The 16,379-nt window shown below is 38.2% G+C and overlaps 1 protein-coding gene across 1 annotated transcript in view; it reads left to right on the forward strand.

Annotated features, from left to right (window-relative positions):
* The window catches only part of KCNH5 (potassium voltage-gated channel subfamily H member 5), a 199,810-nt gene that overhangs the window by 158,831 nt on the left and 24,600 nt on the right, over nt 1–16,379 (forward strand). The window contains exon 9 of the mRNA XM_087932788.1: nt 15,887–16,083. Within this exon, the coding sequence (XP_087788914.1) occupies nt 15,887–16,083 (197 nt within the window). The remainder of the gene's footprint in view (nt 1–15,886; nt 16,084–16,379) is intronic.

Genomic DNA, 16,379 nt, shown 5'->3' on the forward strand with positions numbered 1-16,379 from the left:
GAAACTTAACAAGAGAAAGGACTACATTTGAGTGTGTATGTTAAATCACAGATCGATGTGGAAATTGGATGGAGCAGAGTTGGAGTGAGACCAACTAAGATCAAAATTAGACAAAATTGTCCACTACTGGTTTATATTGATTTGATATATTAGATGGCAGTTGCTTTCTGGAGATAACAGCCAACTAATGCCTATACTTTTAGGGGGGAATGATTTACTATGGACCAACTAAAGGTCTTTTGCCAAATAAATGCTGACTTTTAACCAATTGCTATTAATTCCTTTGCTACAGTTTGCTATGGAAACATATTAAGACTAGTAAATTTTAGAGCATATTGAGTAAAAGTGTCTGCTTCTTTTGATTTATGGAATCACTTAACATTCATAGGGCATTATAGAGTACAGTTTTGGGACTTCATTAGAAACCAGATTATTTTTTTTCAACATCACTAGGTAATTGCTGTTAAAGGAAAAAGTCAATAGTCTCACAATTGTCTTGATTAAATAATGTCCAGTTATGCTTCCTAGACTTCCTAAACATGCCAATCTAAGAAGCATTCCTCCAAATTGCCTTTGGCTGCAATTCATATTCTTCTGTGTTGTGAAAAGAAGGTAGGAGGCTAAGTATCACACTTTCCTATTGCAAAGCAAAGGATTGGAGACATTTATACATTTGTAAAACCTTTGTTCTGCTGCAGTGGCATGTGGAAGAAAAAGAAAAGGATTTTAGTTTCAGTGATTCACAGCAGCCTGTAATGAGCTACCACCCAATTGCATTTAAGTTAGTGCTAAAGACATCTAAGCTACTGGCCATTCTTTTATCTTATGAAGGCAAAAATCCATAAATTCATTTGCTCCAGAACATGCATGATTGTCATACATTTAGCATGTCCACATTCACCTTTGTTTCCATATGGATTATGTCCTCAAAGTTCCAGTGCTAAGCTACCCTGGGTCTTCCATATCACTTCTGCTGCTTATTCTTGGGTGGCCCAGACCTTCTGTGGTACCAGATCTATTGAAACAAGAAAAGTGATAATGAAGCAAAACAGACAGTGACTTCCTAAAGCATAGTCAAAGAGAGAAATGTTAAACCAGGGCTGTCAAACACACAGCCCATGGGCCGGATGCATCATGCAATGGCCATGCCCATGCCCGGTTTAGCGAAGGGGAAAAAAGTTGTGATATGTCACGTGATGATACCGTGATGATACGAGTTTGACACACTTGTGTTAGACTAAGATTCAGATATAACATTATTATGTCGCACTAAAGCTTCCTGTTCTCCCAAGCCTAGCAAGTGTTCAATTTAACACCTGTAAAGACAAGCCACTTTTTAAAGATGCCAGTAGACCATTTTGGTTTGGCACCTTGATATCCTTGAGGAAAGAATATGGCATGCTTTATTAAGTTACATTAAATGAAACAAATTGAAGAGCAAATGGTGTAGATTGATGTTCAGCAATAGTAATTTTGCTTTTCTCCCATGTATTTCAACATTTCAACCTTTATTTGATCCGTGACTGATAAGAATTTCAGTCCATCCTAGCTTCAATAGAAGCAGCCTTAATTATCTTTCACTCTTTTCATCATCCTGAGTAAACCACCCTGTGAATTACTTATTATGTCACCAAGAATTCTGATAGAAAATATAAATTGATCTCAAAGGGAATTGCACAATAAATAGTTTGACCAGGACTTCTCCTTAACGTACGTTGTCAAATTGCTTAGCTGCAGTGATTCATAAAGCTGGTTTGTCTTTCAAACAACAGAAGAAAGCTGGTTGGCAGTGGAGCAGTTGCAGAGATGGAAGAATCTGTGCCAGAGGAAAGAGTTATACATCCTTGAGTTATACTGCATGAAATGGTAGAGACAAAATAAAAAAAAACTGTTGGGAAGCACCCAACCTGACAGGTGAAGCATAAAAGATGATGTGCTGAGCTAATTTAGAGTCCCTGCACAACTCTAAAAGGGGTAGAACCAGCCTTCCCTGAATTCCTGGGAGCCTCATCTAATTGTCAGAAATGAAAGCAAATATACATGTCCCAGGATAATGTTGCAGGATCCAATCCAGGTCGGTCACTGGGACTAGAACTTTCAGACTCATGCTCAGGGAAGTTCTCTCCACTGGGATGTGAGCTATTCCATGTGTAGTATTTATGTGGTGCCTGGTTGGGTGTGTTTTCTTATTGGTTGATTGGAGTGTTGATGGCTATTAATTGTTTCCAAGGGAAATCTGCCAGATTGGGGATATTCCTTTATTATAGGCAGAACATAATAGTTAGTTTGAATTCTGCATGTGTAGATCTGATTGTTCCTACCTTGTTATATGACAATAACAGTCCCATAATATTGTATGTTAGCATATTCACAAATTTTCTATTCATTGTTTCCTCTCTTTGCTTCTGTGTTTTGCCGACTGATCAGATGTAAAATTCAAACCAGTCAGAGACCTGTGGTGAATAAAATCAAGGATTTGTGAACTTTTGTCCCACAAAAATCCCTGAAAATTATTGAAAGGAATTGTAATCCTCTAAAAATATTCATTGAAGTGTCTCTTTCAGGTCTCATCTTGTTTATGTTTGTAATGTTCTGAACCTAGAAAAGCTGTTTGACCAGAAATAGTTACAAATGTGTATGTGTGTTTGAAGAGCAATTACTTTCAGCTCTTTAAAAACTGATGTTGATCAACCAGACCATCTGTTTCTCTTTCTAATAGTTATTAAATCCCAGTAGTTACCTCCAAATGCTCAATCTTTATTCAGTTTCCTTATATTTCAAAACCTAATAATTTGTTAAATTGGGCATGTGGCTATGTAGGTTATTAGGATGGGCAGCCCAGTGGATCAAACCATCTCCTCAGAAGTTTCTGATCTCACAAGCCTGGATAGTCAGGTTAACACAGACATCTTATGGTCAGAGATTACCTTTTTCTAAAGGGACCATATTGGATCTGGATTCTATTCATTCTTACTAGTTCAGACAAAATGCTGATCCTAACTCCCAAAACTAGACCATATGTGACAAGGCAGTTAGATCTCACTAGATGCTTCTTGGGCCCAGATCATTTTGATATTTGGTTATATCAAATACATTATTAGGGCTGTAGCCAAGAAAATCTGTCATCAGTTCCAAGTACATTTTCTTTCAACTTTCTTAGGCAACCTAATAATGATAAACTAATAATAAAACTTGTTAAACATTCTTTTTTGTGACAGAGTGGCAAATGATGTTAACAAATAAAAAAATCACAGCTATATCTGCCATTTAAGTATGACTATGTTGCATAATAAATTTGTAATAAGCAATTCAGGAAGACCACCTATAAAATTAACATGAATACCAATACTTTATTGGGATTATAAAATTAGCTGTTCTCATAAATACTTGGTGTGTGCATGGGTATGTCTATGGGTTAAAAAAAAAGATGGCAGCCATGAATTGTGTGCAGTCAAAGTCCCATTCCTTTTTATTAGCATTGTGGAAGTCCCTGATTCATGCACCAACCAACTCTCCACCACAGGATTGATTTGTGTAACCTACACAGTCAGTTATGTATTACAGTTCTTAGATATCTTGAATGTATGACCTCAGACATAAACTTACCAAGATCTCATGCATTTTCCTCCCTGTATATTTTTTTTACTGACAATTTTATCCATTATCAGGATATTCTGTGCTCATGTAACCCAATGTCTTGGTCTTAAATAATAAAATTGTAGCTAGCAGCAGACTCCGAATTCAGCTAATAATAAATTCACGATAAGTGGGCATTAGCAACAGCTCTCACTAGCACTCCCAACTTTATATTAAGAAATCTACTTCAAGTGAATGCAAGTTAACTCTAATACAAATCAATCAGCAATAAAAAAAATCTCCTTGTTATATTAATATAAAGAAAAACTCCCATCAGGCCTTATTATAGCCTTTATAAGACCTTTTTTGTTATATATCTATGATGATGTGTTTTTTTTAAAAAAAACACTCCAAAATCTTTATATAACATTTCTAAAGTTAGGAATTTATTACACTGCTGTAAATATTTTACAAAGCTTTGTGTAAGTCAATCTTTGCATATATTGGAATTGTCTACCCTACCCAAAACAATGTATATGTGCAATACCTGAAAGTACAGAGGTTGAAGGATTTAATTGCTGGATAAGAAAGAAGGAAAGGAGACAGCATTACTGTATTGAAGATGATGTGGATACTGAGGGAACTGCCAAGGTGGAATGTTCAGGCTGATCAATCTTCCTTATTTGATGACTTTATTGGTGGCCTTCTTTCTCTTTGTATAGCTCTATAACATGCAAATATATTCTCCATTCCTTTGTTTATCCCTCAAGAAGCATAGACATTGGGGACCACCTTGGCAAACTGCTTTGCCAATGGAGTCTCATCAGCATCAGTCTTCATCTCTAAATGCTTGGCAAGCTGTGCAGTGTTTTTCTATCATCTCTTTGTGTATTTCTTCACAAGCCTATTCCTCTTTTGCATCTATCCATATCTTCTACATAATTACTCTATTTGCCTTAAAACTTGCAATGACGCCTTCTTAACATGAACTACATACATGATATCTTATTCAGTAATAGAAATGAAACTTTAATATTGCTTAAACACTGTTTAAAACATGCCCGAATGTGATAATAGTCTAAAAGGGAAGGATTGCCAAGAACAGTACTGATTACAAACAAAATCTTAAATGGGATCTCCTGTATTATCCATTGTTTTGCTAAGTTGGGAGCAAAACTACCAATGAATCAATCTTCAGAAAATGTTGTTGTGACCCAAATAGTAAGAACTGAATGACATGAGCCATGGTGGTGTGGTGGTTAGAATGCAGTACTGCAGGCTACTTCTGCTGCCTGCTGGCTGCCTGCAATTTGGCAGTTCAAATCTCACCGGGCTCAAGCTTTCCATCCTTCTGAGGTGAGTAAAATGAGGACCCAAATTGTTGGGGGCAATATCCTGTAAACCGCTTAGAGAGGGCTGTAAAGCACTGTAAAGTGGTATATAAGTCTACGTGCTATTGCTATTGCACAGACAGATGCAGTGGTTATAATGCAGGGCAATTTTGCCCATTGCCAGGAGTTCAATTCTGACTGTTTCAAGATTGATTCAGCCTTCCTTCCTTCTGAGGTTAGTAAAATGAGGACCCAGATTGTTGGGGGCAATAGGCTGACATTTGTAAACCACTACTGTACTATGGAACAGTATATAAGTCAAAGTGCTATTGCTATAATTGATAATCTTACATACACAACTATTTTCTGTGCTGAAAAGGGACTATGGATTAGCTGATTTTTTATTCCATATTATTTTATATGTCTGATCCATCCTGTTTCTCCATAAATCTGAAATTTTCTTTTAGGCACACAATACTTCACATTCTTTTAACAATCCTTTTCAGAAATAGTGATTCAGTATAACTTTACTCTCAGATATGCTTGCATTTAAATACAAAAACTTATCAGTGTATTTACAGGAATATGATAATTTTAAGATAACTCTTCGAATACGCATACTTTTTGAAGAAATGCTTAAAATGCAAAGGTACTGAAAACTTTAAGCACCCGTGGGAGGTAATTGTTATAGGGCTGGTTTGCTGGGATTTGGACACCAGCTTTTGAGAGTAAAAACAGTTCATACTCTGTTGCATAAAAGCTTCTATAGTGATGCTTTGCTTAAGTGCCCTGTGATCTTTCTGTTGCATCAGATGCATGTCAAAGGAGGGCTGTACAGATAATACTTCTGATGATATTTCAAAGCAGCACCCTACATTAAAACAGACTTCTCTATCTACAGAAGCTTAATTCAGCCTTCAAAGCTTATTTTTAGTTCCATAACATTTTGTAATGGAAAATGGTGAATATTAGTGGTGCAGTGTCAGAAAGCTCTACGATATTGAAAACGGAGCTGAGTAGCTATGAATGGGCCCACTCTGTGTACTTGTTTTTTTTCAACTCTATTATTTGTTTCAGGAGCAGCATATGATACCACCTTAAAAGCAGACAAAGCAAGAAGGAATTGATTCAATTATAATGAAGAAATTGAATTTTGGTTATATACCTGTGCAAAGGCTTGAACAGTTCTTGGAAGCAGAGTAAAAGTTCTGCCTGCTGTACTGAGTCTATATCATGTCATAACAATGTGTGCCAATGTCACATAAATACCATGCCTATTTTCTGTGTCAGAGCCATCCTTGGGAACTTAGTGCAAAATGTGGACAGCAAAACCGGGAAAGAGTTGATGGGATGACTGTGGAGGGATTAATTTCATCCAGCTAATTTGCATCTCAACTGCCTTTGTGCAGATATTTTTGATGGAAAATGCATGTAGAATTTTTTTTACTGTATAGTCAAAAATATTTGAAAGCTGCCATGTTGAAAACAGCTTTGAACTGCTTATTCAGATGTTTCTTAAACAAAAAAGCATACTGTGCTACCAGACAATTTTGAAGAATCCGCCTGCTTCAGAAAAGTTTTCCTGTCATATGGGATGGTGACATGGCTCTAGATGTCAGTCTAATTCTTTTGATCTTGCTTTGCTTAAAGATGTCAGAGCCTTATTGAAATCAAAAAGTTGTGTAGCTTCTGTACATGCAAGACATTTATAAGACCTCCAAGCCAATCTTTTGGTTTTTGGTAAGACAGTCAGTAAGAACTTCATTTATTGGTCTAGCATAGCTTTCCCCAATCTAGTAACTAGGGAATAGTGGAAATTCTGGGATTTACAATCCCAGTCTGTCTAAAGGACAAGGTTGTTCTAGCATGATTTTTTTGTATTAAATTATTTATTCACTTCATTAACAGTGTATTTCCACATAGAAATGTTTACTGCTTATCTCTGTTATTTTTCTATCCTGCAGTTTTTGTTTTACTGTAGTCAAGAAATACAGTGTCTCAATGTAGCTCAAAAGAGAAAATGAATTTTGTTGAAGTACACAATTTGCCCTGAATTCTATATTGTATTTCCTCTGGTGTAGTAGACTTTATAGTATCCTATCACTGTTAGTTGCAAGGGAGTGTGATGACTCAATGGTTAAAGACACTGAGCTCATCAGCCTGAAAGAGACAGCCTCGGTTCGAGATCTGAGCACCAAACAACAGGGTGAGCTCCAGTTACTTTCCCCAGCTCCTGCCAACCTAGCAGTTCAATAGCATGAAAATATGAGTAGATAAATAGGTACCATTTTGCTAAGAAGGTAAAAGCATTAGGTGTGCCTCAGTATATAGTCATGCTGGCTACATGACCACAGAAGTGTCTTAGGACAATGCTGGATCTCTTGGCTAAAAAATGGAGAGGAGCACTGCCGCCTACACAACAAGGACAGGGGAAATCTTTACCTTTACTTTATTACTGCTAGTTAAGAAATATTTGATCAGGCCAGTAATTTTCTGTGTAAAGAGTAGGCACCAGGCACCAACTTGGCAATAGTTTAGATCAACACTGTTAGCTTCTTATATATCATAAATGGCAGACAAGCAGTTATTTCCAGGCTAGTTGCATATTATGCTTATTCAATTAATTAATTCTTTCACCATATCAGATAGTTATTAATAAGTAATTAGTTCATGTATTCATATGGTTTTATTATACTGTTTGCAAACCATCCAGAATCACTTATGTGAGATGGAGTAGAAATGTAGAAATAAATAAAATAATCATTATTCATTACTATGCTTACAAAGGAATCTAGGATATGTAAGCAAGTGGAAACATAGTGTATTTTGGTGAGAAAATTCACATGCCACAGCACATCAGCATTTTAGCATTTTGTTATTTTAGGCTATGAATAATAATCAATTATCAAGCAAGCACATCTGGAAACAGTGCACTGAAAACAAGGACATTTTAACAAGTTTGTTATGCTGTGGTTATGAACAGGAAGAGCAACTAATTCCTGAATAAATACATTTAACTACCATAAATAAATAAATAAATAAATTTTAAAGCAGCACATAAAGCATGCTATTAGCAGCAAACTCAGCAGGATAAACATTTACTTTCTGCCATGGTGTTATCTAAAAATCATTAACGGAATTATGTTATTCCCAATACCTCATGTTCTTCTTAGTAAAGCTATTAAATCCATTCTAAAATATCCATTTAGAGTCCTGCTATAAATTGTATTACAAGAGGTAGCTGCCTGACCCAGATAAAAAGTTCAGGCAAATTCAAATAGATTGCATCAGATTTACAACCTCATTATGTGTTATGGTTGAGAATCTACTCCCTCTGCCATTTTACTCTTCTAAACAATGGTGGTAAGATATAAGGAAGTTGACAACAAGAAGCTGGCCTGTTTCCATTGTTAGACCTTGACAAACCTAACCTGTTCTCTGATGCAATTTGATGCAAGATACTGTCAAGGTTCCAAGTAATACACCTCATTCAATAAGAACTCCCAGGTAGGCATATTCCTCAAAGAACATTTTATTGGGACATAGCAAATTGGCACAGATTTGGTGGAAAACTGGCTCTAGGTTCCCACTGGTTTTACACCCAATTAAAAATAAAACTTTGTCACTTCCCCCCAGAGTCTCCAGTCACATGGTCCAATCAGCATGTAGTCCAGTTGCTAGGTAACCTCAGTCTCCACCTTTCAAACACCTGCACCAATGTCCTTGATTCCTAGGGGAAACAATTATATTTAGGCTACAACACCCCAGCTATCTCCATATCCCACTCCCTGGCCCCTTCACTCCAGGCTGTGTCAGCCCTGAAGCAGTGAGAAGAGAAACCTCCCTAGAGAAAAACTACAAAGAGAAAATGGCCACAGTTAGGCCAACTTCAGGGTTGACAGATACTTTGAAGGCATTGCTTGATCCATAGGATCTAGTGAGTCAAGTAGCCTGTAATAGTCCCACATTTGACTTTTAGCTAAACAAGGGGAGACAAAATTACCTTCTTTCTTTCATACATTAGGCATTAAGGACAATTTTAGAGATATGACCAAATATCAACAGCAAACGTTCAGTCTTGTGGATTGCCACCATTCTGCTCTTGAACCTCTATGGCATTGTGCAGCATACTGGTAAATTGAAGGCCATGCTAAATACATCTGTATATATCAATGTTCCACAATCTTTCTTGCTTTGTGGATGGGTGTGGGGGGGGGTGAGGAAATGATTCCGTGTGAGCAAAGGGTGAGTGTGTGCACACATGTTCAGCTCCATTTGCACAAGCAGTGGGCACACCACCCACCACACACACAAACGGAGATATTGTGGCCTGCCAAACACCATCCCATCCAGAAACTGAATCAGAGGAGGAGGAGGAGGAGGTGTGGGAGTCAGGGTCAGCATCAGGGCAATCTGGGAGCTCTGAGGGGGAAGAGGGAATGGAGCTGGCAGAGAGAGAGAGAAGCAGAGGCAGAACCTGGGCCATCCATCAGCCCTCAAATGGAGAGTCAACAGCCCCCAGGTCTGGAGGTGGTTGATGAAGAAGAGGAGAAACAGCTGGGTCCAGTGCCTGACACGTGGATATGCAGAAGGCAGAGAAGGGGAGAGCAGTGGAAAGCTGTGGGCTGATCCTGGGGAAGAAAGAGCCACCGCTGCTAGTGAGGCCTCACCCTAGCTCTGGGGATAAAAGGCAGGGGGCAGAAATGAATAGGTGTGGCAGACAACTATTCATCTTCTGGCCAGCCGAACTTGTTAGCCTGTGAGAGAAACTTTTTGCTGGGGCTGCCGGCATTCCTAATAAAGGAATCTTTTGCATTCATGTTAGGGGGTTTGTCGTGTTTGGGGAGCTGGGTCAGAACAGGAGCTCATGAAGGTGGAGTTGTGCATGTGTGCTCGCCCACCACTTCCATGGCCCCCAGTATATATCTTTTTATAATCTTTACTTGATAGAGATATGTGAAAACACTTGACAGTAATGTACATAAAAGAAGACACTAAAATCTGTTCTATGTTACACAAATCATATATTTATCTTAATACAAATGTGCAGATTGTACTTTAAACAAAATAATCTGTTTGTCAAAACATGTTATGGACTGCACTGAGTAGAAGAATCTAAAATATATTAATGCTGGTGTATCACTGGGGAAGCGCTATAACAATAGAACTGTGATATATTTTTTGAAAAGGAACTATATTTAAATGAGATTTATCCTGAGCTCCTGCGATCAGTTTCTAAAACTTTTAGTTTATTATACAACATGCAAATCTGCCGGTGCTTCCAATTTTTCTCCCAAGGTATTTCTTCCTAAGTTGCTTCCTAAATTGAGCAATATGTTACTCAACTACAACAAATGAGCTTTCTCAGCAGTGGTACCTCCATTTTTGAACACTTTTCCTCTCATTAAGGTTTTACAATCTTTTCAACACCAGGAGGAGAAAAAAATCCTTCATTTTTATCAACCTGTAGAATCCCACTATACTTACTATAATCTATATAATTTATTCTGCACCTCATCTTTTTTTTTTATTTGCTGTTTGTTATGCACTACAATGTAGACAAAAGTGCTTGAAAAATTAAATCAAACAAGTGTCCTTCCATTCCCCGTGGCTAAATGGATACATTAATACCATATTTTTTGGTCCCAATAATATGGCAACAGGTAGTCAACACCTTTTTGTGGGCTGATTTTCAAATTTTCATAAGAGCCTATAGCTCTGTTTTCCCTGGAGGAGGTGTCATGCCCCTGTCAGAGTCTGAATCTGAGGAGGAAGATAAACAGCTGACAGGGAGTGGGAGTGTAGCTCCGTTGGCTGTGGAGGAAACTGGGGAAGGGCAAAGTCCAGCTGGGTAGAGCAGGGAAGAGGTAGAACAAGGGAGAGGGAGTTCAGAGGAAGACTCAGGCCCACCCCATCTTCATACAAGGGCATGCAGGAAGGAACAGGGAAGAGAGCAACATGGATTGCGTGGCTTACTGGGGAAGAAAGGGCCCTGGTTCCCTTCATTAGCCACTGCTGGAAAGACAGTTTATAAGAACTGAATGCTGCATGCGGCAGGCTGCTGGGAATAAACGTGAGTTTATCTTGTGTTGACTTTGATAATCTGTGTTCCTGGCATCCTCCCAACAGTGTGAGTTTTGCTGTGCCTTCACATCTGGAATTCTTGCTCCTGCCCTGCCAAACTAATTACTTCAGTTTGGCTTGATTGGACTTAATGTGACAGTTGGTGTTGACCATACTTTGGACTTAATTTTCTGCAGTCAAAGACTGTTCCTGGGAGAGTTTTTCTGCAGCCAGAAGATAACCTGGACATCGGGGGCAAAGTTGGAGCTATTAAAGGGACTCTTATTGATTATCTGACTGTGTTGCCTTTGTGCCACACCCCGGGTCATCACAGGAGTCCTTTCTACACACAATGTTGTGCAGATTGTTGAAGCTTGGCCGAAAAGAAGAGCCATGAAAAGAAGTGACACTCACTTTCTGTTGTTGAAGTGGAGTGACAGAAGTCACCATTATCAAAATGTAGCATCCAGTAGAGTCTAATCAGAAGTGCCACCAGCAGATGAGCCTCTGCAAGGCAAATCAGCATGACCCATGTCCTGTACCCCTCCCCCAAATCCTGGTAAGCAATACTTTAAAGTGCTGATAGTACATTTTACATGTCTTATTAAATTGCCCTTGGTCTACTGGTTAGAACTCTTTCAAAAAAACAGGAGGATTCAGATGCAGCCTTGAAAGTTAACGCTTCAATCCATCCTTTTAATTCTTTTCTTGTCCAGCTTTTTGGGGACTAGAACAAAGCAGTGTCTGTGCCTTAGCACATTTTCTGGCCCTGGGGATGTGACCCTCTTCTGCGAAAGACTTATGTGCAGCCTCAAGAGCCTCTATAAAGTTGCTGCTGAACTGTAACAGGAGGGGAAATTATTAAATACATTAATTATATCTAGTGTATTATAATACTTTATTTTAATTTGTTTTAACGTGACTTCTGGGCAGGATTCAGTTGTATAAGAGTACAGTGTGATAGTCCCTTGCTACCATACTCTACTTCATTTAGTAGATAAAATAGAAGCAGGCTGGTGGAATGAGATATGCAGACAACAGAGAAAGTGATATTCATTGTGTTGGCATCTTCCCAAACTTTTGAGCTAGTATCTATAGTGTAGTCTGGCACCCATTCCTTCATTTTTGAGATGGCTGTCTCACTCAGGCAGAGTTTGGAAGTAAGGTTTGAGATAAGTTTGCACTTACTCATACTCATACTACAAGTATGAAAATATGAGATTCTGAGTTGAGTGTTTATACAGTGTTTCTCAAACTTGGCAACTTTACGATGCCAGAATTCTCTAGCCAGCATGGGAGTTGAATTCTGAAATCTGAAGTTCACACATCTTAAACTTGCCAAGATTGAGCAAACACTGGAATTACTGGATTAGTAGGACCAGTTCAGAAGTACATCTGACCACAGGACATTGTGCTTCTCTTGCCATTTCCCTTTGGGTGCTATTGTAGGAGTTAAAGCTAGATATTAACATCTTTTGAAAATCATCAGATTTCTGGACAGAGAAATTGGACGGATAATTTCTCCAAATTTAGCCTTGAGGAGGAAATAGCTTTCCAAAAATATCTTAATGGTTGAACTTTCCCCCAGTAGCAAGGATAGCAAAAAAAATAAAATAATAATAATAAAAACCAATCAGAGGCATTGTTTCATGAAGTCCTCTCGTGGGAAGCCAGAGAAGCTGCAGAGTACTGAGTAACTGAATATACAATGAATGGCAGGACACATACAAACAATCCTTGGCCACCTTCTAATTGAATTAACTGTCAGAACACATTCTATATCTGAGAATTTCATTGGATTTGTCTTCTTTTTTGAAAGCAGAAGTTATTGTTTCTTTGAATGGCAGAAAGTTTTAAAAGAATCTAGCCTTGGAGAACAATAACAAGACCCAATTTCTGACAGAGGAATACACCATGGAACCTCTGAAGTTATTTTCTTGCACTAAAAGTTCCATGTAACTAATTTATTCAAATCCCAGTTCTTCCACACAAAAAAGCTTCAATGGATAATGTTATATTTGATAATTTCACCTTCAATGTTTAGAAAAGCATAGACACAAGTGACTATTTTATTATTTTTGCAACATGGCTCTTTTTTCTTTTGTGCAAACAAAACTCATAATTTCATTTTGGTAGGCTTCTAATTAAAAAAATAATTAAGCAGATGTCTATTTCACAGTTGACCAATTGGCAGCATTTGGGATTATATATTTTTAACAGAGCCACTGAATCAAAAGAAATGAAACCTATTTGGGTTTCTCTGGAAGTCTCTCATAATTATTTATTTTCAATGACCAATATTTTGATGCATCTTCAGAAGAATCATACAAGTATGAAATCTAGTATCTGACAGATCTCTAGTGTAGAAAAAAAGTACCAATTAGTTTTTGTCGTCCTTAATGATGTACTAAGTAGCACAGATACCTTTCACTTACTGACTGTATTTGGGACTGACAACTCTGTGGCTAAGCAATGTGGTCATAAAATTAAAAAAAATCATGCAAATGCACCTGACTTACAATAGAAGTCTGGCAGTTCTGGCTGAGGTCATTAAGCAAATCACCATGAAGTGTAAAGCTAAATGTCCTGTGACTGTCCTGCAACTTCCTACTAGCTTTCCCGTTGACTTTGCTTCTCAGAAGCTGGCTGTGGAGATCACAAATGGGGATCATATGGCTGCAAGAGCACCATAATGGCTGCAACTTTAAGGATGGTTATAAGTTCATCTTAATTAGCATTGCCTTAACTTCAAATGGTCCCTGAATGAATGGTCAGCAAACGAGCACTATCTGTACTAATGGTACATTATATTTCCATTCAGACTTTTTCCAAGCTGACCTCAAGAAGTTTGAGAAGATAGCAATAGCAATAGCACTTAGACTTATATACCGCTTCACAGTGCTTTTACAGCCCTCTCTAGGCAGTTTACAGAGTCAACATATTGCCCCCAACAAGCTGGGTCCTCATTTTACCAACCTCGGAAGGGATGGAAGGCTGAGTCAATCTTGAGTCTGGTGAGACTCGATCTGCCAAATTGCAGCCAGCCAGCAGTCAGCAGAAGTATCCTGCAGTACTGCATTCTAACCACTGAGTCCCTTTTTTATCTCTTTAAGATAAAATAGTTATCAATCAGGAAGTATAGTGGTCAGTTATAGCTCAAAACATCTGGATTTTTTTTTAAATGTTGCAAATGTGGTATAAATTCACAGTGGACACATGTCTTCTTACAGTTTCATTTCATAATTCAGAAGCTCCATAATTTGGTTTTGAGGCTGCTTTCCATACTGCCACTGTGAGTGTAGAATTGCCATCCATCTGGTATGTCCCAAGTGACCTTCTGGAAACTGAGAAGGAAATTTCTCCCTGAAATATCTCAGATATTTCTCACTGCAGCACACAGTGGTGCACACAGCATTCAGGGAGAAATGAGGCAAAGCTTCTTGGTTGTAGTCTTGGGGAAGGAATATTGTTGGATAGGAGATAACTTAATGTAGCAGAAAGAATGCACACTCAAAGAGGAACATGTAGAACAATGCTTTTCAAGCTCAGCAACTTTAAAAAGTGTGGATTTCAACTCCCAGAATTCCCTAACCAGTCTGGGAATTGATGTCCATACATTTAGAACTGGTAAGGTTGAGAAACACCAAATTAAGATGACAGCATTTTAAAGAAAATATTCTAGAGGTGGGTGCTCATGTGTATGGGGAAAAAAACCAAAGATAAGCATTATTTAAGAAATAATGTAATAATAAGAAATTCTGATTGGCTCAAGTTTAGCAAAAGCCATGTGTGTGCTATTGGAAAGTGAGCGAGTCAGATACAGATATAAACCACAAGGTCAGAGATGGTAGAGAAAGGAAAGCTGAGCTGAGAGGGGAAGGAGGCTATGAAATCTTTGAGAATATCAATCTAGCTAATATGGTAGCATATGCAAAGTAAGTATTTTGCGGAGAAGTATGCAAAGTCTTTATTGGTACATTGATTGTCCCTAGTGGTCAAACACAGAAAGGCTGTGCAATGCCACTAACAATTGCTGTTTCACTGAGAGCCAGTTTGGTGTAGTGGCTAAGGTACCAGCTAGAGACCAGAAGTTCTAGTCCCATTTAGGGCAAAAGTCAGCTGGGTGATCTTGGGCCAATCACTCACTCTCAGCCCTAGGAAGAAGAAGGTAGCAATAAACTAGTTTCAAAGAAATTCCAAGAAAACTATCATGCAGTAGTTGCCAGAAATGCACACAGATTCAAGCAGACACATACACAAATACACACACACACACACACACACACACACACAGAGAGTAAACAAAAAGTTTCAACTTATTGGTGTATTAAGAAGGGGCATGGTCAAAAACCAGACATACAGGGTTGCTGTGAAGAACCACACCAAGTGTTTTATTGCAAGAGAGAGTTTGTGCTACACTGGTTTGAATGGTAGAACCCATGGTGGCATAGCTTAAACATTTACTTAAAATTCCAGGGAGTTGTGAGATTTGTAATTTCATTGCACAGACATAAAACACCACCAGTTGTTATGATGAAGACTTAGATTTCCTACTATAAATGCTAATTTAGGCATGAGGACTTGTGAAAGAGCAAATGCTGATTGCTGTAGCCCAAAACCTTTAATTCTGAAGAACTACTTTAGTACCTGTGAGCTTTGATGGGAGTAACCACAGAAATCGTAACTTATTAAATAAGCTATTCACAATTTCCTTGTGATAAAGGATTAAAGCGATGGTGCCTCTCCTTCTCCAAAAATTTCACTTCTTATTTATCTATAGTGACTCTAGATGACAGCCACTTTTTCTTGCTGCAGGTTGAATTGCTACTTTTAAGAAATGACAATGTTAACCTTTATTCATTTATTTATTTTCTATTAGCTTTGGTTTTTAATCACCTTTTCCATTCCTTTAACAGGTAAAGGGGATGTTTTTGGGGACATCTTCTGGAAAGAGACCACTCTAGCTCATGCGTGTGCCAATGTACGGGCCCTAACCTACTGCGATTTGCACATTATCAAACGGGAAGCTTTGCTGAAAGTTCTGGACTTTTATACAGCTTTTGCAAACTCTTTCTCAAGGAACCTCACTCTAACCTGCAATCTGAGGAAACGGGTAAGTTCTCTTTAATCAAATTTTAAATGGAAAGTTGTTTGTACAGTAGTGATCTAATTTTCAAGTCAGCAGCTTCTCTCCAGTTTGGGACCAGTTTGGATGTTATGTGTTTAACTCAAGAGTACATGAATGTTGTACATGCTTTTTTTCTATGAATGTTGAGAATGCTGAGAGAAAAATTAATGATAATGAGGTAGTGAGACCATGCAAGAGAAAGAAGGGCATTGAATATTGCACTGATTTAGATCTGCCGGTCAGAAGGTTCCCATCCTTCATGAAGAAATAGGAAATGTTTA

This window comes from Pseudonaja textilis, chromosome 1, assembly GCF_049901715.1.
Source record: "Pseudonaja textilis isolate UNSWEBS1 chromosome 1, rPseTex1.2, whole genome shotgun sequence".
Lineage (NCBI taxonomy): Eukaryota > Metazoa > Chordata > Lepidosauria > Squamata > Elapidae > Pseudonaja > Pseudonaja textilis.